Source organism: Musa acuminata, chromosome BXJ2-4 (assembly GCF_036884655.1).
Source record: "Musa acuminata AAA Group cultivar baxijiao chromosome BXJ2-4, Cavendish_Baxijiao_AAA, whole genome shotgun sequence".
Taxonomy (NCBI): domain Eukaryota; kingdom Viridiplantae; phylum Streptophyta; class Magnoliopsida; order Zingiberales; family Musaceae; genus Musa; species Musa acuminata.
The window spans coordinates 10,482,756-10,510,466 of record NC_088341.1 but is presented as its reverse complement, the minus strand read 5'-3'; the positions used below and the strand labels follow the sequence as shown (position 1 = coordinate 10,510,466).

The 27,711-nt window shown below is 39.0% G+C and overlaps 3 protein-coding genes across 5 annotated transcripts; 1 reads left to right on the top strand and 2 right to left on the bottom strand.

Moving 5' to 3' along the window:
- Positions 1-268: 268 nt before the first annotated feature.
- On the bottom strand, positions 269-4,756 carry LOC103981374 (vacuolar protein-sorting-associated protein 11 homolog). The gene is made up of 5 exons (XM_009398093.3): positions 4,413-4,756; positions 3,684-3,857; positions 3,221-3,544; positions 1,321-3,099; positions 269-1,131 (listed from the first exon to the last, which is right to left on the bottom strand). The coding sequence occupies exons 1-5, from the start codon at positions 4,632-4,634 to the stop codon at positions 775-777; spliced, it is 2,856 nt and encodes a 951-aa protein (XP_009396368.2). The 5' UTR covers positions 4,635-4,756; the 3' UTR covers positions 269-774.
- A 2,650-nt stretch (positions 4,757-7,406) lies between these two features.
- On the bottom strand, positions 7,407-22,709 carry LOC135583586 (LEAF RUST 10 DISEASE-RESISTANCE LOCUS RECEPTOR-LIKE PROTEIN KINASE-like 1.2). 3 transcript variants are annotated; one of them, XM_065103818.1, is made up of 4 exons: positions 21,879-22,708; positions 9,384-9,422; positions 8,609-8,872; positions 7,407-8,518 (listed from the first exon to the last, which is right to left on the bottom strand). In XM_065103818.1, the coding sequence occupies exons 1-4, from the start codon at positions 22,660-22,662 to the stop codon at positions 7,584-7,586; spliced, it is 2,022 nt and encodes a 673-aa protein (XP_064959890.1). In that variant the 5' UTR covers positions 22,663-22,708; the 3' UTR covers positions 7,407-7,583. The 3 variants fall into 3 exon arrangements, with proteins under 3 accessions (XP_064959890.1, XP_064959889.1, XP_064959891.1); XM_065103817.1 differs by lacking the exon at positions 21,879-22,708 and adding an exon at positions 11,765-12,744; XM_065103819.1 differs by lacking the exons at positions 7,407-8,518; positions 8,609-8,872; positions 9,384-9,422 and adding exons at positions 20,123-21,296; positions 21,377-21,412 and having other exon boundaries at positions 21,879-22,709.
- LOC135609290 (uncharacterized) lies at positions 18,430-20,053 on the top strand (the record flags this gene model as incomplete). The annotated part of the gene is made up of 4 exons (XM_065102395.1): positions 18,430-18,544; positions 19,269-19,375; positions 19,585-19,695; positions 19,778-20,053. Coding segments are annotated over 4 exons (450 nt in total), but the record flags the coding sequence as incomplete, so codon positions are not given.
- Positions 22,710-27,711: the final 5,002 nt, after the last annotated feature.

The window sequence follows — 27,711 nt, the reverse complement described above, 5'->3', positions numbered from 1 at the left end:
CCGAATCCCATGAGAGGACATGACATATCATTGATCGCCTACACCATATCAATACCTATCATCTAAGATAGACCATATCGGTGTCATCAAAGATAGATAATATCATAAAATTTTATTTTAGTGTGATTATTTTTGTAAAGAAATTCTTAATAACTCCCCTCTAACGTGCCTCATCGGACATCATTCTCTTTTGAGATTAAAAGCTTAACTTATTTGTACCATGATAAAACATATAAACAAACATATAACCCAAGGAGGTAATTTAGACTGCTGCAAAATACCAATGCATAAAGCTCAGCTGGTGTCAGAAACATTTTGACTAGTACAGATGAAGAGTATTACAAGAAAACTCAGTGATGTGAGAACTCATCGTCTCAGTTACAAAGAAAAACCACAAGAATTTTACAAACTTCACATTGCATCAGAAATCCACGGGAGAGGTTTTTGCCCTCGCTATACAAATTCCCCTTCTTGCAGCGAGTGCTTGCAAGCAATTGAAACTCTGGCTCAATTACTCAGTATTTCTCATCACCCAGAATAATTAATCCTTTGCTTTAGTAAACAAATATGCAAAGATCAGGCCTCGAAGAACTGAACATACTTAGACAATCTCGTATCATCAGGAAAAAGCAGCAACCAAGAGTCAGACGATGGTTGAGAAACTAATGATATAAAACTTAATTGTCCAAAGACCTCAAGGAGGCTTTCAAGAAGCATCCCGGTAAACAGTACAAACGGCACACTGATGTAGATAATGCTTAAAGTACTCTTCCATCATGGATTTTGTGGTGGACCAGGACTTGTTTTGCTCACTATGCCCTTCCCAAAATAGTCTGCAATGACAGAAAACCCATCCTTTGAATTCTTTAACTGCTGGAAAAACAGATTTTGGTCTCTTGCATTTAGCTCTAAGTTCCTTTTGGTATCTAAGATGGATCTGTATTCGGGTGCACACTCTGGGCATTCCTTCTCATTGTCTCCAAGGCAACGCAGGTGAAACGAGTGCATGCACATAAAATGCACGGCAGGAAGGTCAAGGGTGAAAGTGCAGGCTGTGCACTTACTGAGCTGAAAGATTCTTGCGTTTGTTTGGAGATCCTGTATTTCTTTTCTCATTGAAGCAGTGTCCTCCTGTGTGTGTATTCAGTAAACAAAATTAATAACTCATGATCTGAAAAGCAAGGCCTGATTACGTGATAAATTTCACTCGCTTGTTTGCCGAACCACTGAAAATCATCATACTAGCACAAAAGGCAACAAACCTCACAAATTTTGAAAGACCAAGCTAAATAACTTAGAACTATGTTTAGAAATACTAACCTGGTACTTCTCAATAGATTTACGGTCATCTTCTATCAGCTTTGACTCCTGTTCAAGCTTCCTAGCAATGTAATCTTTGACGACAGAAAGGGTCAAGCATGGATTCTTAGACAATGTCTGAAGAACAACAATGGGAGGCAAAATATCATCTCTTTCAATGTAGGTCAGCACCTCCTTTACTTCTTTGGAGCAATCTTCTCCGAGCTCACTGAAGTAGTTCAGTACATCAACCCAAAGAGATGGATCTCCCCCTTGGGTTGAGTCCCCAAGCTTCTTGCAACATGCAATCAAACCTTCATGATCATGGTTCTGCATGTAGCAAGCAATTACTTCTTTATAAAGTTCCATTTTCTCATAAAGAAACAGGAGACCATCTTTAAATGCATTCATTTGACATAAGATAACGGCAAGAAACGCATCATACGAAGGTTGCTCCATATCAGATGTCCATGCATTCTTAAGCAAGGCCAATCCTTTCTGCTGTCTTTCAAGATGATCCTTTTCCTTTTTAAGGTCTTTATTCTCAGCATTCATTTTAACCCTGCTCTCTGTCATAGACCCATTAGTCATTCCCTTATGCCTTCCCACTTTAGGATCACGATTTTCGTTGCTAATTTCTTGTGAAATTGATGGAAAGCTCAAATCATTAGACAGGTACAGCTCCAAAAGCGTGTTATGAATTTCCACTTGAGCAGCTGAGTCCCCAACCTTGCTGATATACTTCTCTAGAAATTCCATAAGAGACTTTGGGTTATGTACAAATATCTTGACAAAGTCCATCGGAGAGGGAAGCATAACCAAATGCATCCCACTGGTCATCCTCTTCTTTGTTGATTCCCAATCATCAGTGCAGAGTCTTATAAGTAATTCAACAGTTTCAGCTGGCCTGTGTTCTATAAGGATCTTACCATACTCTTTAACAGTAATACCCACTTGGTCAGGCTCAAGGCTAGAAATATACAGTAAAGCCTCATCATAACTACCAAGGTCTTCCAGTAAAAGCTTCAGATACCATTCATGTCTCTCAGCTTTCCTAGCAACATACAGAGCATGCTCATGATAGCCAGCTGCACGACAAACTCTTATGGCAGTTTCCACATCAAACTTGTGTTCACCACGACCGTCTTCATCCTTGATAAACTTATTCAGTTTTTCTACATCCTTCAGTTTTGTATAGCAGTTCAATAGAAGAGTCGTATGGTCTTTGGAAGCAAATCCTCTCTCATGCAATTTCTCCAAGTAATTAGTAAGGTTGTGTATCCGTTGTGCATCAAGAAATTTCTGGATCACATATGAAGGCTCCAGATGACCAATTGTATGAATATATTGTGACATAGCCTCATCATAGTCTTGTTTCCCATATAAATGGTCTGCATATTTTCTCAGTACTTCAGCAGTAGCTGAAGCATCAGCTTGCTGACTTTGTACAAGATTTATTGCCACAGTATACAAATTCTTCTTAAACAGCATATCCAACTTGCTTTCCATGTCCTTTTCTCCTATGCAAAGAACCTTTTTGTCGCTCATTATTAGCACAATGTAACCCCATTCACACAGCAAGTGTGAAACATTCCCGACTACCATGCTATGGGCAATCAACCGGTTCTTCAAATCATAGACATTGAACATATTCCTATTGCTCCTTTGATCTGCAATAACACATAACAAATATCCACGAAACCATCCAAGGAACTTCTTCTCACCATCGAAAGCCCAACAAGGACCTCGACCATCAATTTCATAAAAGTATACAGCTTCAGGACGACCAACAATCAGATCCTGAACATTGAACCAAGAGAAAGTCAGATCCTCAACATTTAATTAGAGAAACCAGTAAACACAACACCAAAGTATACATGACAAGAGAAAAGATACTAAAAGAACTTCAAGATTAGCATACCAGCCGGTCACTCATTGTAACAGCATTGGAATCACATCCTATCTGATCAAGGGTATGCCTCTTCGGCGGCTGATCGTTCAAGCTAAACAAACTGACAGAAGCAGGAGTGACAGCAAAGAGTTGAAGAGCTCTCCCATCCACTCGAAAACCGAGCCCAGTAATAGAAGCAGGGCTTTTGTCTGCAACAGTCTCTACCAGAAGGGCGAAGCGTGTAATACGTTCACGGGCAATGTCACCCTTGATGCAGTAAATGGAACCGGTATCTAAACCTATGGTGATGAGTAATATAGGAGGAGCTTCCTCAAGAACCAAAAATGACGTGATCTGCAGAGGTGAGAGATTATTGATGCATTAGACATAAAGAATCGTAAACTGAACCATCAACAGTAATTCCATAGAAGATACACTAGACATGAAGCCACTTCAGATAAGAAAAGGAGAGGATGATGAAAGAACATCAAACCTTCGCTTCAGGAAACTGATTGGTAAAAATCCGCAATATTTGCACACACATAGGACTTGTTGTGCTTGAACCTTCTGGCTGCATCTTATCAAGATCAAAAACCTTTAAGCAGATTGGAGATAGCTGGGGTGTCGTCTGCTCATCCTCTCCAACAGTAATCAGGAAGTTGCGTTGCTGTTACATAGTAGAAGTGTAACAGAGAATAAAATCCCCTATTTATTGTAAATGACAGTGTAAAAGAACATGCAGATGGTAAGAATGGAACAAAGATTAGCGGGGAAAGAGACCTCCAATAACCTAAGACTCAGTTGTATCCTATTGAATCAAGATTTCCTCAAGGCTACAAAATTTACGGGCTCCAGTCTCGTATACTCATTACATAATTAAGGTATGGAAGGAATATACCAGAAGCACCTACACAACAACAATCCTTAAACCACATCAAGAATTGAAGCCCATTAAGTCCTCCTAGATAATGTGTTTCCCGAAATGTAAGAACCCTGACGACAGGATAATGGTCCCGATCGCATCTTCTTGCATGATTTAGGTTTTTAGTCAGCTGACGAATCCATCGGGAACAGAGCGATTCTTCTTTTTCTTCATCTCGAAGAAATGCCGATCAAGATACTCCAAATTCACTTTCTCCATAACATAAGAACCCTAATCGCTCAATTAACCCAACCAATTCGGCGTGATTTAAATAGATATAGGGCGGAATTCTCGACCAACCTTGAGCTGCTGGATGAAGAGGACGGAGGCAGCGTGGGCTTGGAAGGCGTAGGAGAGCTTGAACCCGCGATCCAGGAGGCCGACCATGCCGTCATCGCACCCGACAGCGATCCGGCCCCGCCCGCTCGAGCAGCACCGGACGTTGCCGCTGATCTCGCTCGGGATCGACACCTTGCCGGCGGATTTCTCCTCGAAGAACTCGAACTTCCGCCACTGGTACATGTCGCCGAGATCGGAGGGGCGGCCTCGGAATCCTAACCCTAGAAATTGGACGAGATTAGGGCGGAGGACAAGGTCGGGACGCTGTGGGGGGGGGGTTGAGGGGAGGTGGGAGGGGAGAGGGAGGCGATGGGAGCCTTCCTTCGTTTTGTGTTGTCTTGGTTTGGATTCGTTTCGCCCGTCTAAGTGGTCTTGTTGGAGAACACCACGCCTGCGAACGCAATTTACTGCGACGATTATTTGAGTCGCAGGCGTATGTCACGTGGAGACATCCGGGAGGATTAGTGCAATAATGTATATTTGACATTTGATGTTCGAGTTCCCATATATGATATAATAATTTTTTTAATATTTTAAAATTATTAAAATGGGTCAGATAGATATATAATTCATAAAAATCCCTAGAAATGATATTGTAATATATCAAAGTTTGCAACTTCGATTCGTATCGATATACCGAGTTTTTTCCATATGTTTCGAGATGTATTTATAATTTAATATTTTTAAGTTAAAAAAATAAAAATACTTAAAAATCATCAAAAAATTTAGGATTTTATGTACAATTTAAGATTTTACATACGATTTATAATTCTATGTATAATTTAGGATTTTAGGAAATACGTATAATTTAGGATTTTATGTACAATTTAGGCATACGTAAAATCATAAAAAATCTAAAAATACTTAAAAATAGAAAAGTTAGATTATTATTTTTAAATTAAAAATAAATATAAATTTAGTATAATTTTAGAGAAAATAATATAAATTAAAAAAAATAATGTCATATATCTTTTTCGAACTTTGAGAAATAGTTTTATGGTACGTTCGAGATCGTCCTTTCATTAATATTAAATTATTTATAAAAAAAATTATTTGAATTGTTAGATTATTTTTTATATAACTTAAATTTTAATATTTAAATAAATTAAGTAATCAATTGATAGATATGCCTAACTATATCACCAAAAAGAATAATCGAACTCCACAAGAAGTGTCTTAGAGTCATCGATTCTATGTATCTATATATCAATATGATATGTTTGTCAAACCCGATCCTAAAATTAATCCCTTAACATAGTATACTAATACACCATATGTCATTGGTGAATTAATGTGGTGATGGTTATAGTTTGATTATCATGAACCATATGTGTCTGAAGCAGTTACTGAGGATGAATATGACGTGTATTAGTGTGGAGTATAAAGAATGTCGGAACTTCTACTTTCACTACTGATCTTTTGCTTCTTATTGTAAGATTGATCATCATATTATTGCTTAGAGAAATATGACCAATTATCATCATACTGTTGTTGGTTGTAAAATTCTTCATATTACAATGGTTATGAATATGATAAGCTTCAGTTGGTCTCTAAGTTATGTAAGCTCTGTCATGTCTACTCAAAATCATCTATTGACTTCCCCTTCCCCTTCTGTGCATAAACTTGATAAGTACCTTGTTAAGCTTTGATATGAATTTTGGGTGGTATGTGTAAAATCTTGGGTGGCTTAATCATCTTATAACTCAATAAAAATTTAGAAAAAAATTACATATGTCTAGTATTCTTCCTCTTAATCCTCCAAAATTAACCTTATACATTTGTTTCAATCCATAAATCATAGTTTTGTTGAGTTTAGGAGAGTAAAAATATAAAAATAAGAGAGATGAGTGAAAAAGAGTTTAAGAGACTTTTAAGAGATAGAGAGAGTGACATAAGTTAAAAAAGAAAAGAGGAAAGACCTCAAATAGTTAAATTAACCATTTAAAATAGGGCAATCTTAATTTTTAATCAATAACGATCGAAATCCGATCATTACTAGCTGATCGATACAAGTGGGTAACGATCAGATTTTAACCATTACCGCTCTATACTTACCGCTCTGTATAGACCGATATGAATTCACGAAATCCGTATCGCTTGGTACAGAATCAAGTGACTAGTACCGCCCGATAAATAGTGATCTGTGTACGGATATCTTGTCAGATCGATGCATACCATCCGTATCAAATAGTATGCATCGGTATAGTAAACCCTGTAATATATACTCAATAACTATTTTTATTTAAATAATTAATTTTAGTTTCAACAAAAAATTTCTTGAATCTTTCTTCTACTCCACATCATAATATTATATTAATTATCACATATCTTATAATTATAATATCCATAAGTCATCCTAGTATACGTTTTATTTTATCTTACAAGATTTGTAGCCCTCCAAACTTCTATCTCCAACTAAACTATAATTAATTGTCAATGAACGAAAATATTTTTTTATTTTTTTTATAATTTTGCATGTCCACTTAAATATTTTATTTCAACGACATAACTTCTTATATATATATATATATAATTTTTTAACCATCTAATATTCAAATTTACAATGTAAGAATCTTATAAATTTTTTTATCAAAAGAATTTGACGCCCACACAGAATTCCGGGCAACTTTTACTCTATCAATATTATTTTTATCCATCTCTCAATCTTATTAAATGATCTCTCCTAATGTCGATGTTCAATTGGAAACATGCCCGTGATATATGTTATTCCTTAAAATCCTCTTTAATAGAGAAGATAGAAACTCACAGTGTTGATTCTGCAACATTCAACAGATACACTGTCCTAATGTCAACTGTTTGGCCAGCTAATACCTTTTCGTTTCCTTTAGGAACAAAAGGCAGCCATCTTGTTTGAATGAGTTGGATGGATTGGGCAAAATGGCACATCACTACTGTCTGAGTTGAGCAGAACACTACAAATAGATGAGATAGAGCTTGCCATAATGGTATCAGATTCTACACTAAAACATCCAAACAAGTAAAACATAGAGAAACTCTATCAAACTATGTACATTCCCTCAAGCAAACACATCACTGAAACACATACAAAGAGACAGAAACAGAAGAAGTATCATTGTGTGTTGACATTAGTAGGCATTCAGAAACTAGTGATCACTCGCTGGTGTTTGGCGTAGTATACCTACTCACCCACCTGTTCATGACTGAATCAGGTGACATTGGTGCAATATTCTTCAGTAATCCGGCATCGTCTCCATTGTCTGCACCATCCTTTCCTTCCTTGGCCACCTTGTACCCCTCACTCTGTATTGCTTTCAGTGTGTCGAGGACCTCCTTCACCGGTGGCCTCATCTCCCCATCCTTCTGCAAGCACCTGAATGCCACCTCTGCTACCATGGTGATCATCTTCCTTATCGCTTCATCCGATTGGTATCCGAGGCCTTCGTCCACCAACTGGTCGAGCTCGCCATTCTGGATCCTGTCCACTGCCATGTTCGCCAAGTTGATGTCCTTTCGGTGCCGGGTAATGTCGACAGCAGGTTTGGAGGATATGAGTTCCACCAATACAACTCCGAAGCTATAAACATCGCTCTTGTCGGTGAGCTGGTAGCACTGGTGGTACTCCGGGTCCAAGTACCCTGGTGTGCCCTGTGGAGCGGTGGAGATGTGCGTGACGTCGGTGGGGAAGAGACGCGAGAGCCCAAAATCTGCGACTTTCACGTTGAAGCAGCTGTCGAGCAGGATGTTGCTGGTCTTGACATCGCGGTGGATGATCGGTGGGTTGACGGCATGAAGGTAGGCCAGAGCGTCTGCCGTCTCGACGGCGATGTTAAGACGCACAGGCCATGTAAGAATCCCCTCGCTAGCCCGGGATCCATGGAGGTGATCCGCCACCGTGCCATTTTGCACGAACTCGTACACGAGGAGGAGCTCACGTTCGCTGCGAGAGGTGCAGCCATAGAGGTTGACAAGGTTCGGATGACGAAGGCGGGATAGGATATCGATCTCATTCCTGAACTGCTCGACTCGTCTGTAGTTGTTCTCGTATAGCCGCTTGACTGCAACAATACGCCCATCTCGAAGCTTTCCTGAAGAGAAGCCATTTGAGCTAACGATGAGTTGAGAACTCCGAAGGAGATGATTATAGTGCAGATTGTAACATATAATTCTGTCGGTACCTTTGTAGACAGTGCCAAAGCCTCCATCACCGAGTTCTTCGGATTCGTCGAAGTGGTTGGTGGCCTGCTCTAGTTCTTCATAGGAGAAGAGATGGGTCTGGAAATGGGCGCTGCTGCCCTTCTCGGGGTCTTTAGAAGATGACATGGAAGAGAGGTTCTGCACAAGGGATTTGGAGGAAGGGGAGTTTCCTTGCTTCTTCTTGTGCCTGTAGTAGATAAAGCCAACACAAAGTAGGACGAAGAAACCAGCTGATGCTACAATACCTGTTGTTCATGACAAATAACAAACAACATGAGCCGAAGGAACCATATGAAAGAATCCAAGTCCAGATTTCAAGCGCTGCAACTTCTCCAGAGATTAGGTTCAGAAATTTTTTGAGGTTCATCAAATTATGCTTTGTTTTCTAGTGAAGTGAATTGTTCCATGGAAATAATCTAATTTGAAAGCTACAAGATGAGTGAGGGCTATATCTATACCAGATTTGATGCAGCTGTGGCTTTTCATGAGACTAAACAAAGACGATCTACTCTGTTTGAAACTCGGTCAATAGCAATAACAATGGTCACCAATTGAGGTTATTAACATGGAGCAGTTGATGCCCATTGAGGAGCAAATCTTATGACCATATGAACGAACAGAAACTTCAGAAGTTGTATCTCATTTACATATTCATTAAACAAACAAAAACTGTTGTCTCAACTATCAGAGATAAAAAGTATCATTAAGGAAACTGTATAAAATTATGCAAAGCAGGAGAAATAAGTTGTTACTTACCTATTATAATTCCATGTTTCAGTTTACTCTTGCTCTTTCCTGCAGCATATGAAAATTATTTCCATAAGATCACTGAAAATGATAAGCCTGATTAAGAAGCATGTACAGAACAGCGTAAAGGAATATCCCAATATCTACTCCATAAACCTACTGATATGTATTTTCTTTTAAACCGCTATATCATCCCGAATAATGTGATACTGATAAACAAAAAATCAGTTTGTCCCTTGCTCCCAGATTTATGTTATTAAATATTTAAGAAAGCAACAGGATGTCAGAATGCAAAATAGAAAGAAAATATAAAGACTCTGACATTTGACTGAAAAAAGAATCAGATAAAATATGCTAGGCAGGCAAATTTTGAGAAAGAAAATGTTGATAATTTGGAACATTAAATATTAGTCTTTGCTTGGCCTGTCCCTGTGAACACCAAGCCTTCCAATGCCATAAATTTACTGCTTCCTGATTTGATTACATGTGGAACAAGTCATAAGACTGACAATCCAAGCTCTATAACTTGGTGTTTTCCTCATTTTTGCATCCGGACGCCTGTGGCGTGGATGGATAGCAGGAAGTGATTCATGAGACTAGTTTAGATTATTTGCGTGTGCGCACGCGCACACACACAAAGAATGAAGAAAGAAGATGAAAGGTGACAGCATTGCGGATGTATAAAATGGAAGAAACAATAGTTGAGATGATCGATCAGTTTGGATTCCTTAGAACACACTAAGTGAATCATATATGACTGAAAAACCTATGAGGTCAAAAAATGGTTCAGAAGTTTTTGATTTTAGATATACATAATATATTAATCCAAATTATATACCTAACTTGAGTTAAGAATTTAAAATGATCTGGTAATAAACAGCGATTTTTAATTTAAAATATAACAAAGCAATCAATCCCACAATTCAATCTTTTTAAAATGTCGTCAGTTTAGAACTTTCTCGCTCTACTCTTCCCTATATAATCACTGACACGAGTACGATGAGGAGTCGAAAAGATTTTTATTATCTTTTTTCTTTCAAAATAAAATTTTTATTTATTATTATTGCGTGGACTGTTGCGCTTCCATGTTTTAGTTTTTATAAACCTTCCTTTAGTCCTTATGTTAGTTTTTTAAGTTTTGTTCTAACAATTACGGTAAAATAATTTTTGTATTCCCTTCCAAAATCTGGCTTCGAATTCTCTCTTCAGTCGATTAACAAGTTAGTATATGATCCTACCTATCTAATTTAGTTTATTGTCGATTTAATAATATTGGATCCATTTTGATTTAGGAAATAAAATGCATGGAATTTATAATTTTTATCACAATGAAATAGAAATTTTAATGAACACAACGCCCAATCGATTCTTATCTAAATTTTAGTCGGATGGGTCCCGCCCGAGTCAAGTTGCAGCTAAGCTAATCTCGGAGTCATGAATCCATGTCGAGTCGATTAAGCAACTCGAGCCGTGCCATGATTTTGACTTCTGATGGTTCGGTCAATCGTGGTTTACCAATTTGTCCAATCTCGTAAAATCCACACCATCATCTTTTTGACGACGGTGACACTGCCGCTTGACCCGTCCATCGTATTCCAACGTTATCTTACCACGCGCATCGGACCCCACCAGATGTCCAAGTCAAGTTTAACGTTCACCGCCTACTCTCCAGAAAGAGAGAGACGGAGTGGGTGGCCAAATCGGTTGACCAGTAGACCAGAGATGGTGACAGGTGGGGCCCAATGTCTGACAATACCAGCAGTGGTGAGTGAAAACTAACCTAAACGACATTAAAATAAGATCGATATATGTGACAAAATTCACACAAAATCATGTTAATTTCGGAGCTGACAACAGCCATGGGAGACATTTGCTGCTACCTTAGATCGCACGGTACCACCTTAATGGAAGGTCAAAAGCAGCATTACTTTTTCCCTGATGTGACATTAATTGAATGAAAATTAAATCAAAGAAATCAAAAGAGGACTACCAACTCGGATAGTGGCATGATTCCATAGTGTTTCTTTTTATATTTTTATGATGATGTTTTAAATTCAGATAGTCTACTAATTATGAAGTTTGACTAAGTCAATGGCTGCGTTTGGGGTGGCCAAGGACCGGAGATCGTTGTTCTCAGGGCATGGAAGAAAGATGAAGGCGGGCTCTGTTCTTCCGAGACAGAGGATGTGATGGGCCAACTCTCGTATTAAATGAAGAACGAAGTTTCATACAGCAACCACTAGACCTACTGTGATTCTTCTAGTTTCTCTGGTACTCCTACCGATCTCTTGATTACCGGTGAAAGGCCCAAATTATAATGGATCGACAGAAGGTGCAGCTCTGAACGAAATAGAACGAGAAGCAGAGCGGTAGAAGATAAGTAGGCGTACCTGAACAATTGTACGATTCTATTCTTCCGTCGGAGCAGAAGCAGGCGAAAACCGAAGTCGTACTACTGGTCTTGTTCAACCCACACCACCCACCGGATTGCTCGCAGTGGCTGCAGGCAGTGTTGGTGGACGCCGACCAGTTCAATTCGAATCCTTCGTGCAACACCTCTCTGAACCCGTTCGCGAGTTCATACTGATAAGACTTCAGATATTCCTGCAGGACCGGAGCCACGATGACGGCTTCGCAGTTGTGAGGAACGAAGGAATTGTTCTCGATCATCTCGTCTGTGAGAACAAAAGATTTCTTTCCAAGGCAGGGACTCATGTATTCGGTGAGGCCGTCGCTGCAGTTGAAGAAGAAGGTGAGATTGGCGTCGGAGGGAGCGTAGGCCAGAGAGGAATTGGTTAGAACGGTGAGGTTGTGGCGGACTCTGGGACAGGCATCCACACTGCTGACGATGTCGTCGTCGGCGAGGGAGATGATACGGTGGCCGTAGTCGATGTGGGTGACCGTGTAGTTATCGGTGGCAAGGCTGAGAATCGGCGTGTTGTCTCGGCAAATCACCTTGAAGTCTTGGTAGCCGCAGTGGGTGAAAAGCTCATCCGTATCATTAGCGAGCCAGAACGGGTAGGTGATGTTGGTTACGCTGCCACAGCTCGTTGAGAGTTCCTGGCAGGCGTAATCGGAAGCGAAGCTAACGGCGGCGATGGAGAATAGCAGGACAAGGAAAAGGAGAGGGATGGGAAGAGGAAGAAGCGGCGGCGGCGACGGAGGTGGTCGGATTTGAGAAGGCATGTTGGGTTTGGGTCGGATCGGGGGAAGAGGGAAGGGGGCGGTGGAAAGCGAAGACTTTCTTCTTTATTCTGGAAGGCTTGCTGTGGTGTTTTATATGGTGATGATGGTGGGTTGTGTGCTCGTCTTCTCCTTCCCCCACGCGCGACACGGTGAATGCGAAGGGTGATGGATGGCTTCGGTCCTGATACAATCTTCCATCCTTGCTCTTGCATTCTTGTGTTGGATGATGATGTGGCGTGGGTGACCAAAAGATCACGTGGAAGCTGGCAGTGATAGGATGAGGACTGCACGCCAGAGGGTCAATGCAGTACAGCCCTTTCAAAGTTACGGGGTGAGCGGACCATATGGTATGAGATCATCGGAACCCTACACGTCCTTTCTTTTCCTGTTGGACTTCGTACATTAGCTGCATCCTTACATGCGTATTATTATGCTCCGTCGTCTTCTTCCCGGCGTTGCCGAGTCCAGCCAGCTCACCGTCGATTTGAAGTGACGGTGGACGGGAACTGCTTTTGGGTTTCTTAATTGATCATCAAGAGAGTCGGGTTTTGAAATGATTTAATTGATTTATTATTAGTTACCAATGATTTAATTTTAAATGATATAAACGATTTTGATTTAGAGGTGTATTTTTATCTAATTTAAATTAAATTAAATTAATTTTAATTTAAAAGATATGTTCAATTTATTGTCCTAAGTCTTTGATCAATTTAAACCGAATAAGCAAATCGATCTAAAAACCCATTTATAAATTAGACTCAATTTCATAAATCTTATCATGTCTATCCAGTTTTATTCAATCGAACTGAATCGATTCATTTAAAAATTATATATTTTTAAATTAATTAAAATTATAAATCAGTTAATTGGTTAAGTGAATTGAGGTAATCGATTTTGAATCAGTTTAGTTATTAGGTCTGAATTGGTTTGGATTCGGATTATCTTATTTTAATTGAATTAAATTATCAATTCGATCGTTAACGATTGGTTCGAACTGATTTAAACACTCCTAATAATAATTTTTTTAAAAAATTAAAATTAAAAATCATATTGTTTCAAAATGTGATTACCCCTAGCATCAAAGGCAATCAATCAAAGTAATGAGATCAGGAAGCCAAAACTATCCAAAATCTATCCACACATTATGAGTTCTACGCATAAATTTGCTAGCCAATTTATGGAGCGATTTTTCTCCCTAAATAAATGTATCACTTTAAATTCCTCAAACATATTTAGAAAATTTAAAATGTTTTGTTTTCAATAACATATCTTATATCTCATGGTGGCTTCAAGTTGTCATGGACTTAGCTGGTTTTGCCTAAGTCGTGCGGTACCCTTGCGTGTCCGTCCGCAAAGGTCAGCCTCCCCGAAGCCTCCCATGTCCCTTAAGACCCCCAAAAGAGAGAAACGGGTTAGAGAAAATACCTCATTCGAGATCCACAAGCAAACATCTCCGAAAACACTTCACAAGCTCTGAATAGTTGCACAACAAAGGGTAAAATGGTCCATTATATATCAAAAATCTCTCACACGTGTCCACATGACATAACTTTTATTTACAAGCCTAAAGCGGTCATCAACCCTACTAAAATGGGACTATTAAGCCTTCGGTCATCCCTCTACATGCTGTACAAAGCATGAACATACCAAAAGACACAGACATACATAAGCATTACATCAAACATCCTGTTTCGAAGTTTGTCCGTGACATTCTCCCCCACTTATTCCTTCGACGTTCTCGTCGAAGCCTTTGTGAACACTGCAACTCCTCGCCTTTGCTGAGTCTTCAATCTTCTGCTCCAGCTGCAATGCGCCTCCTGGCTCCCAACTGCTGAATTTGAGTAGTCGAACCTTTGATCCACCATGCTGCTTCAACTCGCCAATGACTCTGACTCTAGTGTGGGGTTGGCTGAGTTGTGTTGATCCCTGTTGGTTCCTGCGGATCCTCCAGATGAATGAAAAGACCATCCTTACTACGCCAGTCTCTCAAATGCCTCATGCTGCTTGAATTGGGTAGATGCTTGTTGGAGCTTTAACGAGCATCGTCTCGCAACTTCTGAAGTTTTGGGTCCTTCCTCCACAAAATTTGCCCATTGACTCTTCTTTCACTTAGTTGTCACTTCCAAGTAGGTTCGCATTACTTCCGCTTTCGATTGGCATTTCGTTGGGTGAAGCAGACAATCTACTCTCAGTAGCACTGATCACCATTGGTGAGGATTTGACAACTATTGTCTTCCATTATCTTCGAAGGGTCTTTGAACTTGTGCAGAGCTCCTCTGTTGGATAAATAAGAGAATTGGGGTACTCGGTTTTGCCTATTCTCTTAAGGATTGAGAAGGCAAAGGTTACTTGACTTCGCCCGCCTCCTCGAGGTTGTACTCCATGCATCGAGCTGGTTACTAGCCTTCGCCTGCTCTTTGCTCACACTTCTGAAGCACTTGAAGTGTTTGCACTCCTTGCGTTGAGTTAGCTACTGTGATTCACCTTCTCAATGCCATCGAACTTCTGGAATGCGGGAAGTTTTCACCCTAACTTGGAGTAATTCTCTAATAGATGAGGTCGCCTATGGGATTGTACTGTCTTCTCCATCAACCTTGCTGCCTACTCCCCCGAGCAGCGAAGGTACAGTACCACGTACTGCCTGCTTCGTTCCTTGGTCATGCACTCTTGCATGACCCGAAGTCCTTCACTTTTGACTATCTTGATGAGAAACTTGTTAACACCAGTCTTACGAAGTTTCTTGGCCTCTGCCCTTCAGCCTTGTCTCGGTACTTGGAGATTGCCTCTGCATGCTCCACCTCCTTGGCCACTTTCATGACCAAGCGCTCTCCCTCCATGAGAGCAAGGGATCAATGACTTTCACGGAAGTCCCGCCTCTGTGGTACCATGACGCTGCCATGCCCATGGCCCTACTATCCATCGCCTCGCATCTGCATCCCTTTTCTTCACGATCATTAGATATGTCTCCGTGGCACTCCTCTGAGTCCACCTACATTCTAACTGATGCTTGATTTTGGGTAGCTAATCTCTCTGGACTCGTCGTCGCTTCCTCGCCCCTTTCGACCCCCTGCTTCAACACCTCTGTGTTCTCCAAGCAGCTCCCTCTGGTCGATGGAAAGACAGACTGCAACTCTCATGCATGGCCTCTGCCATCACGTTGTAGGGTTTGCACCGATTCTGTTCTCCTTAGCTTCCTTGGTAGCAACGTTCGCTTACTCGACCTTGTCTTTTGACTTGCCGGGCTCCCTTAAGCGAATATGAGCTCTGGAGCAGTCCAACTCTCTAGCTGCTTCGATCATACCTCTGCATGATCAAGTCCCTCCCATGGAACTCACTGGTACTTGCATTCGAACTTTTCCCTTGGTGGAACACAACCCCCATATGCTGATGACCAAGGCTTTCATCCAATGCAAAATTCGATGCACGCACGGAAGACCCGCCTCTGTGGTACCATGGCCTTCACTCCTTGAATCCATAGCCCTTCTTACCATCGTATTGTTCACCGAAGTGGAGCTTCCAATAGCTCCCAATCATACCTCCATATGATCTAATCCCTCACAAGACTATATCGTGTGTATCGTATTTCCCACGAACTGTTCCACCACGATCCGCTGCACCATGTCGCCTCCTGGTGACATCCTTTATTGCATTCTGATCCTTGTGGGATGAACTCGAATTGTGAACCCTCCATGTGTGGCCTCTGCCAATACATCGCAGGGTCTCTTCCACATTCGATTTTGTTTACTCCTTTGGCAATCGACCTTCATCCACCCACTCTTGGGTGGATTGAAATATCATACCGTACCGGAGTTTCGATATTCGCTCGGTACGGTACAATTGCATACCGAGCGGTATATCGCTCGGAATACCGTCAATATATATATATATATATATATATATATATATATATATATATATATATATATATATATATATATATATATATATATATATATATATATATATATATATATATATATATATATATCAGTGATTGAAAAAGGCGCTCGGTCGCTCGCCTAGGCGCTCAGGCGAGGCGAGGTGAGGCCCGAGCGCCTCACTAATGTCCTAGGCGGCGCGCTTCAAACAGGCGCCGCCTGGGCGCTCGCCCGAGCCCAGGCGCTAGGCGCTTCGTGCGAGCGCCTGGGTAAACCAAGACCGAACCAGGATTTTAGGTCTGGTTCGGTCCTAGTTCGGTTGTTAGTTGGTTCAATCGAACCAACTAAACCGATATAACCCTTACCCAACCCTAACCCGACGCCGCTGCCGCTCTTGATCCCGATCTCGCTGCTCGTCGCTCCTGCTCCCGCTGCCGCTGCTCGCGCCTCCCGCGAGCCTCCCGCGAGCCCTCCCGTTGCTCGCGCCTCCCACTCCCTTTTCCTTTCCCGCTGCCGCTGCCGCCACTCGCCGCTGCTCGCGACTCCCGCGAGCCCTCCCGCTTCTCGCGCCTCCCGCTCCCTTTCCCTTTCCCGCTGCCGCTGCCACCACTCGCCGCTGCTTCCTCGTTTCTCCGTCACAGTATACTCTTAATATTAAGTTTATTTGAATTTTAAAATGATTTTCTTAATTTAATAGCATATTTTTATTTAAAATTTTAAATAATTATATTTATTAATTATATTATATATTTTTATATTTTAGCGCCTCGCTTCGCTCGGGCGAGCGCCTAACGCCTCGGGTGTTTTTGGACCTTGACGCCTTTTGGTGTCTAACGCTTTTTAAATCACCGGTTACGAGGGCATATTACCTTTTGCTTTTTGATGATTCAGTGTATTACTTCTGACTTTAGAAATTCAGCTTTAGCATTTCTGTCCATTACAAAATTTGGTTGTTGTGACAAAATAATCAAAGTATGTAGGTGGTCCTATGCCTTAGTATGACAAGATAGCTAGGTACGTGCCTAAAGTGAATATAGCTAAGATTCAATATAACAGATCGTCAACATATATACATTATACACAACAGCAAGAAGCCATAGATCCTGACATTTTCATATTGTTTGCATGGATCTTTTCTCACCATCTGACTTGGGAAATTTTTGTCTCGTTCTCATAAGATGCTTGACAACATTATAATGCTCGAACAACAAATGTGTATTTATTTATCAAGATTTGCATGAACAGTTCATGTCAACTCTTTTGTTCTGCAATCATAGTGACATGATTTATAATAAATGAACTGAGCTTCAAACAAGGTAAGGTGACATGGTAATTTGCAAATTCTATCTAAAACATTTACTATAAAACATTTATCTATAAAGTTGTTATGAAGTCAGAAGATAAATCTAGTTGGGTGCAATAACAAGTCATGTCCATAGACTAAACTGTTTATAAGTTAAACAATGTGCCCAAGCAATACATATTTTCGGTTGAAACTAATTTCATTATGGTAATTAAATTAAATCTTTTGTATGTAAAAATATTTGCTATGACTCGGAGTCTCTGTCATCCCTTAGCTTGATAAAATCATCGCATGTTTGCCCAAAAAAAAAGCACTCTTTTACCATGCAGGCAATCACTGTTTCTCCATCTAGGTGCACAATAGCTGCTTGCCTAAAACGCCCTAAAGTGCGACTGCCTAGGGGTGGTGGTGACAATGTATTAAAAAATTATGCTCCTTCTTGTTTCGTCTGATTCATTTTGAATCAGAAATGTGAAATGCTACTCTAGTGCACTGGTATATATTCTCACTGGAATAGTGATTTATGGCAACTACAAATAAAAAAAAGAAATTTTTATATGAGATGTGTGATTGCCGAAAAAAACTGAATAACATTACTTTTCACCAGCATTCTTTGACACCCTCTGAAGTTGAATAGTTTGGTTTTGCATTTGTTTAATTATTTTTAATTTATCCTTTTGATTTCTGATGCAGCATCTGTGAGAACGGATTTCCATGCTTCGAGATATCAGTGATCAATCCTGACAAACCACCATTGTCTTTGGCTGAAATTAAAAGTCGAGTAGAACAATTTAGAAAGGCAGGTTTGTGCTGCTACTAGTATTTTTGAGACAAGTCTGCACTACTCCTAGCTATCTAAAGCTGCTGCTTGTTTTTTGAGGCAATTTTTTGTGCTGGTACTAGTTATCTGCAATCAGTGATTTTTATTTTTTTCATTTTCCTTCATGAAAACATACGAAATATGAGGATCGTAATCTCGTACCAGGTACTGTATCGGTCTCTAGCCAGATCGGTATGTACCAACTGGTGCCAGTTTACTGAGACACATTACACTAGTATGTATTGTAAGAAAAGAGGAGGTAAGCAGCAACAAACGACAGCAAGAAGAGAGGTCCACGAAGAAGAGGGCTCGCAATTTGCAAGCCCTAATTTCAACCCTTCAATTTTCTTTTAATAATTGGAACTGACCAGACTCTCTGAAATGGTGGTGGTCCACATGCCAGTTCACACCTGGACATGTAAATACCAGTTGGGAGTTCCCTGTGGAGTGATATATCATGAGGTCAGGTTTTTTCAGTAAATAGCCAAAGTTGTCAAAATGCCTACTTGGTCCTAGGTGGTAACCATACAAGGGTTAGGTAAAAGACAAACACATAGGCAGGCATCAAGGGAGAATTACTATAAAGTTAATACATGTTCGTCAGTTCATCGATCATATAAAAATTAAGTGTAAACATATTTTTATCAATTCACAATCTAAGTATTATTTTCTCATGTTGGCTTATTTCTTGTTGATCTTCAATCCAGGGAAAACTGTCATTATCTCAAACCAGCCATACTTCTATAAGAAAGCAGAAATTTTCCCTGGAAGTGCCTTTGTGATTGGGGCAGACACTGCTGTGAGGCTTATTAATGTAAGAATTTAATAGTTGCTAAATTCTTAGCTATATTTTGCTTATAAGACACCATCAATAGAGCAAATTAATTTACTTAGTGCTAGCAGATAGATACACGAACTAAGAATATGTTCTTTCCATTGTGATAGCAATAATTGTAATAGCTTTTCTGAAGAACTGTTGATTCGAATAGCTCACGCTAAACAAGATTCTTCTCTTTCTGTTAGCCGAAATATTATGGTGGAAGTTATAGCCAAATGCTGGAGATTCTTCTTGGCTGCAAAAGAACAGGTTGCACATTTCTAGTTGGTGGCCGCTTGGTCGATGGAGTTTTCAAGGTATATGATACTTTTTCCAGGTGTTGTTTGTGTTTTATGGTCATTTTCACCAAATTCAACAATAACAATTGCTATTCTTCAGGTTCTTGAAGATGTTGATATTCCTCAAGAGTTGAATGACATGTTCATCTCCATACCACTGGAAAAGTTTCGCATGGATATTTCATCAACCGAGATAAGGAAGAGCAAGAACATGTGAGCCGCATATGATAACGTGATATGTATTAAAAGGTACATAATTGATGAATTCGAGACTCTCCATACTTGGATGAAACAAGAATAACATTTAGAACCATATCAACATTATGACTTTTGAGTTCTTGAAAGTCAAGTAGATAATTGATCTTTTGCATGTTAATCAAGCTGTCATTTCTAATTTTGTTGTTCACAATGAACACAACGCACACTAGACAGGAACTTTGGACAATGAATGAAATGATGTGTGTTCATAATTGAGCATTAGTCTTGTAGATACTTACATGGCAACCATGAATAAACAAAATCTGATTCATCTTATACAATTATTTTGTCCAGCTAATAGCCTTAAAGAGAAGTGTGTTAAGGCCTTGGTGGCATTTCCAATTTTCCAGTGCTTCCTTCCCACATTTCCAAAACCTTGCTCATCGAAGGTCTATTGGCAGGATTTACCTGTATACACCATAATCCAACCATTATCATCTTTCTCGCAACCTCTCCTGTTTCACTGGTCAACCCAGAAATGCCCACCTCACAGTACTTGTTAAGATTGTCATAGATCCAATGTGGAAAATATATCTCACTAGTATTTTCCACTCCTGCATCCAAGTTCTTCCTTCCTCCAGCCATCTCAAGCAGCATCATGCCATAGCTATAAACATCAGACTTGCTGGATACAGCTCCGATGCTCCTAGTGACCACTTCCGGAGCAATGTACCCAAAAGTCCCCCTTGCAGCCGCCATTGAAATGACGCTCACTTTGGGAGGGCATATCTTGGCAAGTCCGAAATCAGAAATCTTGGGATGGAAATCTTGGTCCAGTAGGATGTTGTGGGGCTTGATATCAAAATGCACGATGCGGGTGTTGCATCCCCGGTGCAAATATTCTAAGCCTCGGGCAACACCGACGGCGATCTCGTATAATTTCTCCCACCCTAGGTTTTGTGTCTCAGTTTTCGATTTATCGGCATAAATGAACTGCTCCAAGGACCCATTTGGCATGAAGTCATACACCAAAGCCCTCTTTGGTCCCTCTAAGCAAAACCCTAGAAGACTCACAATGTTAACGTGGGATGTTCTACTGATGCTGGCAACCTCATTGATGAATTCTTCTCCGTTGCCTTTGGTTTCGCTTAGGACCTTCACCGCCACCAGATGACCATCTTTGAGAGTCCCCTTGAACACGGTACCGTATCCACCTTGCCCTAGTTTGTTACTGAAGGAATTGGTCATTCTCTTTATTTCTGAGTACTTGTATCTCTTTGGGACCAAGGAACCATATCGAAGTAGGAAGCCTTCGACACCCTGCTCATTCTTTTCATGGTGTTTTCTGGAACGTAGAATATTGACACAAAGGAATAGGCATAGCAGAGTGAAGCATCCAAGTGTAAGACCAACGACTGTCCCTGCAGAGTCACGGAAAGCATAAGAGATACAAATTACCTGCTTAAGTCTCTCCGAATATATTATTTCTAAAGTTGTGTACCTTTCAGTTTCTTCTTCTTCTTCTTCCCAAGGCTGCCTGCATTGACTAACAAATGGTGATATTAGAACACATTCTCGGCATCATAGTGAAATGAGAAACTGTTGACTGAAGCATAACGTAGGACGATTAGATTGAAGAAAAGCCAAGTCGTTTATATGATTCAGTCGCCGTTACTGTACGGTTGAAAATGTTGGTCAAACAGTTCAAGTTAAAATAAATGATCTTAATAATGGCTTAATCTGGTCAAGTCATCCATCCTTCAATTCTCTTGCCGTGTTTCCTCCGAAAGACCAGCCAGTCAGTCAGCAAACACTCGCAGAAGGTGAAGAACGAAGTTTCATACACCAACCACTAGACCTACTGTGTTTCTTCTAGTTTCTCTGGTACTCCTACCGATCTCTTGATTACTGGTGAAAGGCCCAAATTATAATGGATCGACAGAAGGTGCAGATCTGAACGAAATAGAACGAGAATCAGAGTGGTCGAAGATAAGTAAACGTACCTGAACAATTGTACGATGCTGTTCTTCCGTCGGAGCAGAAGCAGGCGAAAACCGAAGTTGATCTACTGTTCTTGTTCAACCCACACCACCCACCGGATTGCTCGCAGTGGCTGCAGGTGGTGTTGGTGGACGCCGACCAGTTCAATTCGAATCCTTCGTGCAAAACCTCTCTGAACCCGTTCGCGAGTTCATACTGATAAGACTTCAGATATTCCTGCAGGACCGGAGCCACGATGACGGCTTCGCAGTTGTGAGGAACGAAGGAATTGTTCTCGATCATCTCGTCTGTGAGAACAAAAGATTTCTTTCCAAGGCAGGGACTTATGTATTCGGTGAGGCCGTCGCTGCAGTTGAAGTAGAAGGTGAGATTGGCGTCGGAGGGTGCGTAGGCCAGAGAGGAATCGGGAGGAAAGGTGAGGTTGTGGCGGACTCTGGGACAGGTATCCTCACTGCCGAGGATGTCGGCGTCGGCGAGGGAAATGATACGGCGGTCGTGGTCGATGTGGATGACCGTGTAGTTATCGGTGGCAAGGCTGAGAATCGGCGTGTTGTCTCGGCAAATCACCTTGAAGTCTGGGTAGCCGCAGGGGGTTACAAGCTCAGCTGTATCATTAGCGAGCCAGAACGGGTAGGTGATGTCGGTTACGCTGCCACAGCTCGTTGAGAGTTCCTGGCAGACGTAATCGGAAGCCAAGCTAACGGCGGCGATGGAGAATAGCAGGACGAGGAAAAGGAGAGGGATGGGAAGAGGAAGAGATGACGGTGGTGGTTTTGCATCGAGCATGATCGCACGTGGTTAGAACATACGAAAACAGGCACCGTTTTGCACTCCACGATGAAGGTGTTTCATATAGATAGATAGGTGGTTGGGAAGTGAGAAGAAGTGGACGATGAGAGTTGACTTGGGACACACAGAAATGAACAGACAAAATGGCAAGAGAGCGAAGGGTATTTACTAAACGATGGATATGACAATCCTCACACTGACCGTAATTTTCTTTCGCTGAATCTTTCCATTTTGCAGAAAATAAAATTGTGATGCTAAGAAATTGATACATAGTGGACATCGAAGTCAGCATCGGAGGCGGACAATAAGTTCGTCCACCGAGAAGAAGAAAAAAGATATCTCTGCAGAAAATTACAAAGCACGAAGAAATAATGGGCCTCGGTCAAACTCACCCGTTGACCGTTCATTCAGAATCCATCTGATTACGCGTCTTGACCGAGATAAGAACAAGGCATATGATCATACGATAAGAGCCCTTCTCGGTCCGATTTCTCTATCCGCATCACTGATTCAGTAGTCCGATTCCTAATCGGCGTCGTTTGGATCGGGTTGTTAAGAATATATTAGTTTCACTAAACTACGTTGTTGATCTCTATAATTGCCTTTTGGCTTTGAATTCTTCTCTTCCTCTTCGATACAATACATCTTTATTAAAGATAGAAATATACATTTCTAGGCCTTAGAGAGATACATGTTATTAGAACTGTCATTGATAATATTTAATGAGGAGGTCAACTTGTGGTTAACGCCAAAGACAATCCTTTTGATTTATGGGATAACATTAGACCTACAAATGCCAATTGGAATTGGAAACTATTATTAGATTTATTGGGAAATAGTGTTCCTTTAATGTTTGCATTGGATAATTGACCTTTCTCACATGCCAGTTTGTTTGAAAACTACTTTGCTCATGTTGGAATGCATCCTTGCTTGGTTTGACCTTTGGGCTTGTGCTTATCGAGAAAATTTTAGAGTCGAAGTTGCTTCATGATCATATGATGATAGTTAGATTTGGAAGCCTAATCCGAAAGGGGTTGCCTCTACTAAATCTACTCATATAGGATGTCTATTGCAATTTACCGGTTGCTCATAGAGTCCAACTCTTTTGTTAGAAAGTAGTACACCGTAAACTTTTGACGGTTGATACATTGATCCATTTGGGATTGAAGATGAAATGATGTTGTTACTTATGTAAGAATCATAAAGAATATATTGATCACTTATTTTTCAATTGCTCTTTTGCACAATCTGTATGGTTGCTTTCTAAAACTGTTTTGAGAATTTGGTTTAAATTTTTTGCATTGCGGGAACAATAAAATTGGAAAAAATTATTATCAAAAGCAACTTGAAAAACTATTATATTTCTTCATCAAAATACCAACTTGTTATCAAAATAAGAAAAACTATTATATTAAAATAAGTTTTTCATCAAAATATCAACTTATTATCAAAAGCAAATATTAATCAGAGCAGTATAAATAATAGAATAATAAATCAATCGTAAAGTGAGATACTAAATTTTTTACTTAAAAAATTCAATACGAGAAAAACCACGAGACAATAGTCCATTTCAAACTTCCACTATCACCAATGATAATAGAATTATAGTAAATTTTCTCTAGAATAACTAGAGGATTATCAAAAATCTTGACTCAACATTAACGTATCATTATCATCAAAAATGAGTTTCATAAAAAAAAAAAAATTAAGTCTAAATATAGTAAGAAAGTACCAGCTTGTTATAAGGATTCTTTACATAATATTTGAACCAAAATGAACGAAAGTTTAGTTGCTCAATTATCTAGTAAAAATTATAAAAACTTAATTTTTTCTCACATTCTCTCTATTTCTTTCATGCACTCCCTTTTGTGGCCTTTACTATGCAAGTCTCTACGATTTCCTTTTTTCTTTTTATTTTTTTAATAAATATGAGACTCAACACGAAAATTATTTAGTCCAAACTTACATATAGGTTAGATCCAATAATTCTCTTCATCCATATGGATTAGTCCAAACTTACTAAGCTTATTTTTCATCTATATGCTTCAAACTTCTCCTTAGACAAAAACTTTATCAACATATATCTGATCCATTTTTATTGGTATACATCTTTTTCAAGTATAATTCTTTCATCTCAAGCACATCACGAATCCAGTAATATCTAACATCAATATATTTGGATCTAGAATAAAATGTTGAATTTTTGGAGAGGTGAATAACACTCTAATTGTCATAATAAACAATATATCCTTCTTGTTTCAAGCTCAATTCTTATATAAACTTTTTGATCCATAAAGCTTAATTACAGGCTTCAGTAATTATTATATATTTTGCTTCTGTGGTTGATAAAGCAATACAATTCTAATCCCCCTACAAATGTCATCAAGAATCCCGAAGTGGACTTCCTGGAATCAATATCACTTATCATGTTTGCATTTGTGTACTCCTCTAGCACAGGTTCATCACTGCTAAAACATAAACACAACCTGGAAGTACATCTTAGATATCTTAATATTCATTTCACTATTACCCAATGTTTCTTACCAGGATTAGAGAGAAATCGGTTGACAACTCCAAGTGCATGAGCTATATCTGGCTTAGTACAAATCATATCATATATCAAATTGACTACTTCATATGAGTAAGACACTATGGACATTTCTTTTTTTTCTTTCTCATATGTAGGATATTATTTCAAACTAAGCTTGAAATGGCTTACAAGTGAAGAATAAACTACTTTGACTTTACTTATGTTGAATCTTTCAAGAACCTTTTTAATGTCTCCTAAGATAGTCAAATCTTTCCTTTCTTCCGAAGAATCTTGATGCTAAGTATTTATTTTTCCAATCCCAAGTCTTTCATGGCAAAAGACTTATTTAGCTATCTTTTAAGCTTTTTAATTTTACTAGCATCATGGCCAACAATCAGCATATCATCAACATATAGCAGGAGAATAATGAAATCATAATCTAAAATTTTATTTATAAACATACAATGATCAGATATAGTTCTATTATACCCTTGTCTTATCATAAAGGAATCAAACTTCTTGTACCACTGTCTATGTGCTTGTTTGAGTCCATATAAGCCTTTCTTAAGCTTGCACACCAGATTTTCTTCTCTTGACTTTGAAACCTTCTTATTGCTCTATGTAAATTTCTTCTTCTAAGTTACCATACAAAAATGCTATTTTCACATCAAGTTGCTCAACTTCTAAATTCAAACGAGTAGCCAAACCAAGAACAACTCGGATAGAGGATATTTTCATCACAGGAGAAAATATTTCTTCAAAGTCAATACATTTCTTTTGATTGAATCCTTTCATAACTAGTCTTGTATCTTTGTAGTGAGTTATTATTTTCAGTTTTCAATTTGTAAACTCATTTGTTCTTGAAAGTTTTCTTCTCTTTAGGCAATTTTACTAAGTCATATATCTTCTTTTTGTATGGCTTTAACTCACTCATTATTATGCTCATTTAGAATAGCTTCTTAGTAAGTTTCTAGCTCTCCCTATCAATAAGCATAACATACTCATGTAGAGGATATCTATTATATGGTTGTCGCTCTCTTATGGATCTTCTCAATGGAATCGTGGTGGAGATGCTTGTTTAGTTGGTTCAACATTATCAATATTATCATAATAACATCAAGAACAAAAATCTTGACTCAACATTAACATATCATTATCATCAAAAATGAGTTTCATAAAAAAAAAATTTAAGTCTGAATATAATCAGAAAGTACCTTAAAAAGGATAAACTACATATTGGTACTGTTAATGTTATAAAGCTTGTTATAAGGATTCTTTACATAAAATTTGAACCAAAACAAACAAAAGTTTAGCTGCTCAATCATCTAGTAAAAATTATAAAAACTTAATTTTTTCTCACATTCTCTCTGTTTCTTTCTCACGCAGCCTGCATGCACTCTCCTTTTGTGGCCTTTACTATGCAAGTCTCTACGGTTTTCTTTTTTCTTTTTCTTTTTTTTATAAATCTGAGACTCAACGTGAAAATTATTTAGTCCAAACTTACATATAGGTTAGATCCAATAATTCTCTTCATTCAGCTCATATGGGTTAGTCCAAACTACTAAGCTTGTTCTTCATCTATATGTTTTAAACTTCTCCTTAGACAAAAACTTTATCAACATATATCTGATCCATTCTTATTGGTATACATCTTTTCCAAGTGTAATTATTTTATCTCAAGCACATCACGAATCCAGTAATATCGAACATCAATATATTTGTTCTTTCTTTCTAGCATCTTTATTTAGCAAACTGTATTTAACCATATCTATAATTAGAGTCCCTCTGGCATGGAGTTACAAGTTGTCACTACATATGTTTCCCAACTTTTTGGTAAAGAGTTGAAAAGTAATAATCCTTGCATCTTATCATCTATATTCATTTTTATAGCAACCAATTTATTTGCAAGACTTTAAAATAGACTTATGTGCTCAATTATGTTGCTACCATCTTTATATTTTAAATTTATAATAGAAATTCTATTTTCCACTATCTTTTTCCCAAAGATGCTTTCTAACCTTTACCAAACAAACATTAGCTCTGGTTTCACTAGAAATATGCTAATACAAATTTATATTCATCCATATTCTAATATAAGTAATAGCTTTTATATGTTGAACCTCTTATTCTTCATCTTCCATAGTAGAAGGTTTATCTTTAACCTTGATGGGCTTATACAAATCTTTGTAATAGAACATATCTTCCATCATGCGCCTTCAAGTGGAATAATTTAATGAGTTCAATTTAATCATACAATATGACTTTTTCATTTCAATCACACAAGAAAAAAACTAGTATCAAACAACTTGTTGCTTTGATACCACTTGCTAGGAAAAATGATTATAGCAGAATAATTCTTTTCCCTCTTTGTGTATTAAAATGGGTTCTTCGTCAAAATACTAACTTGTTATTAGAAGCAAATATTAATCAGAGCAACATAAATAGGAGAACAATAAATCAGTCACAAAGTGAGATATTGAAATTTTTATATGGAAAATTCAGTGCGGAAAAAAATC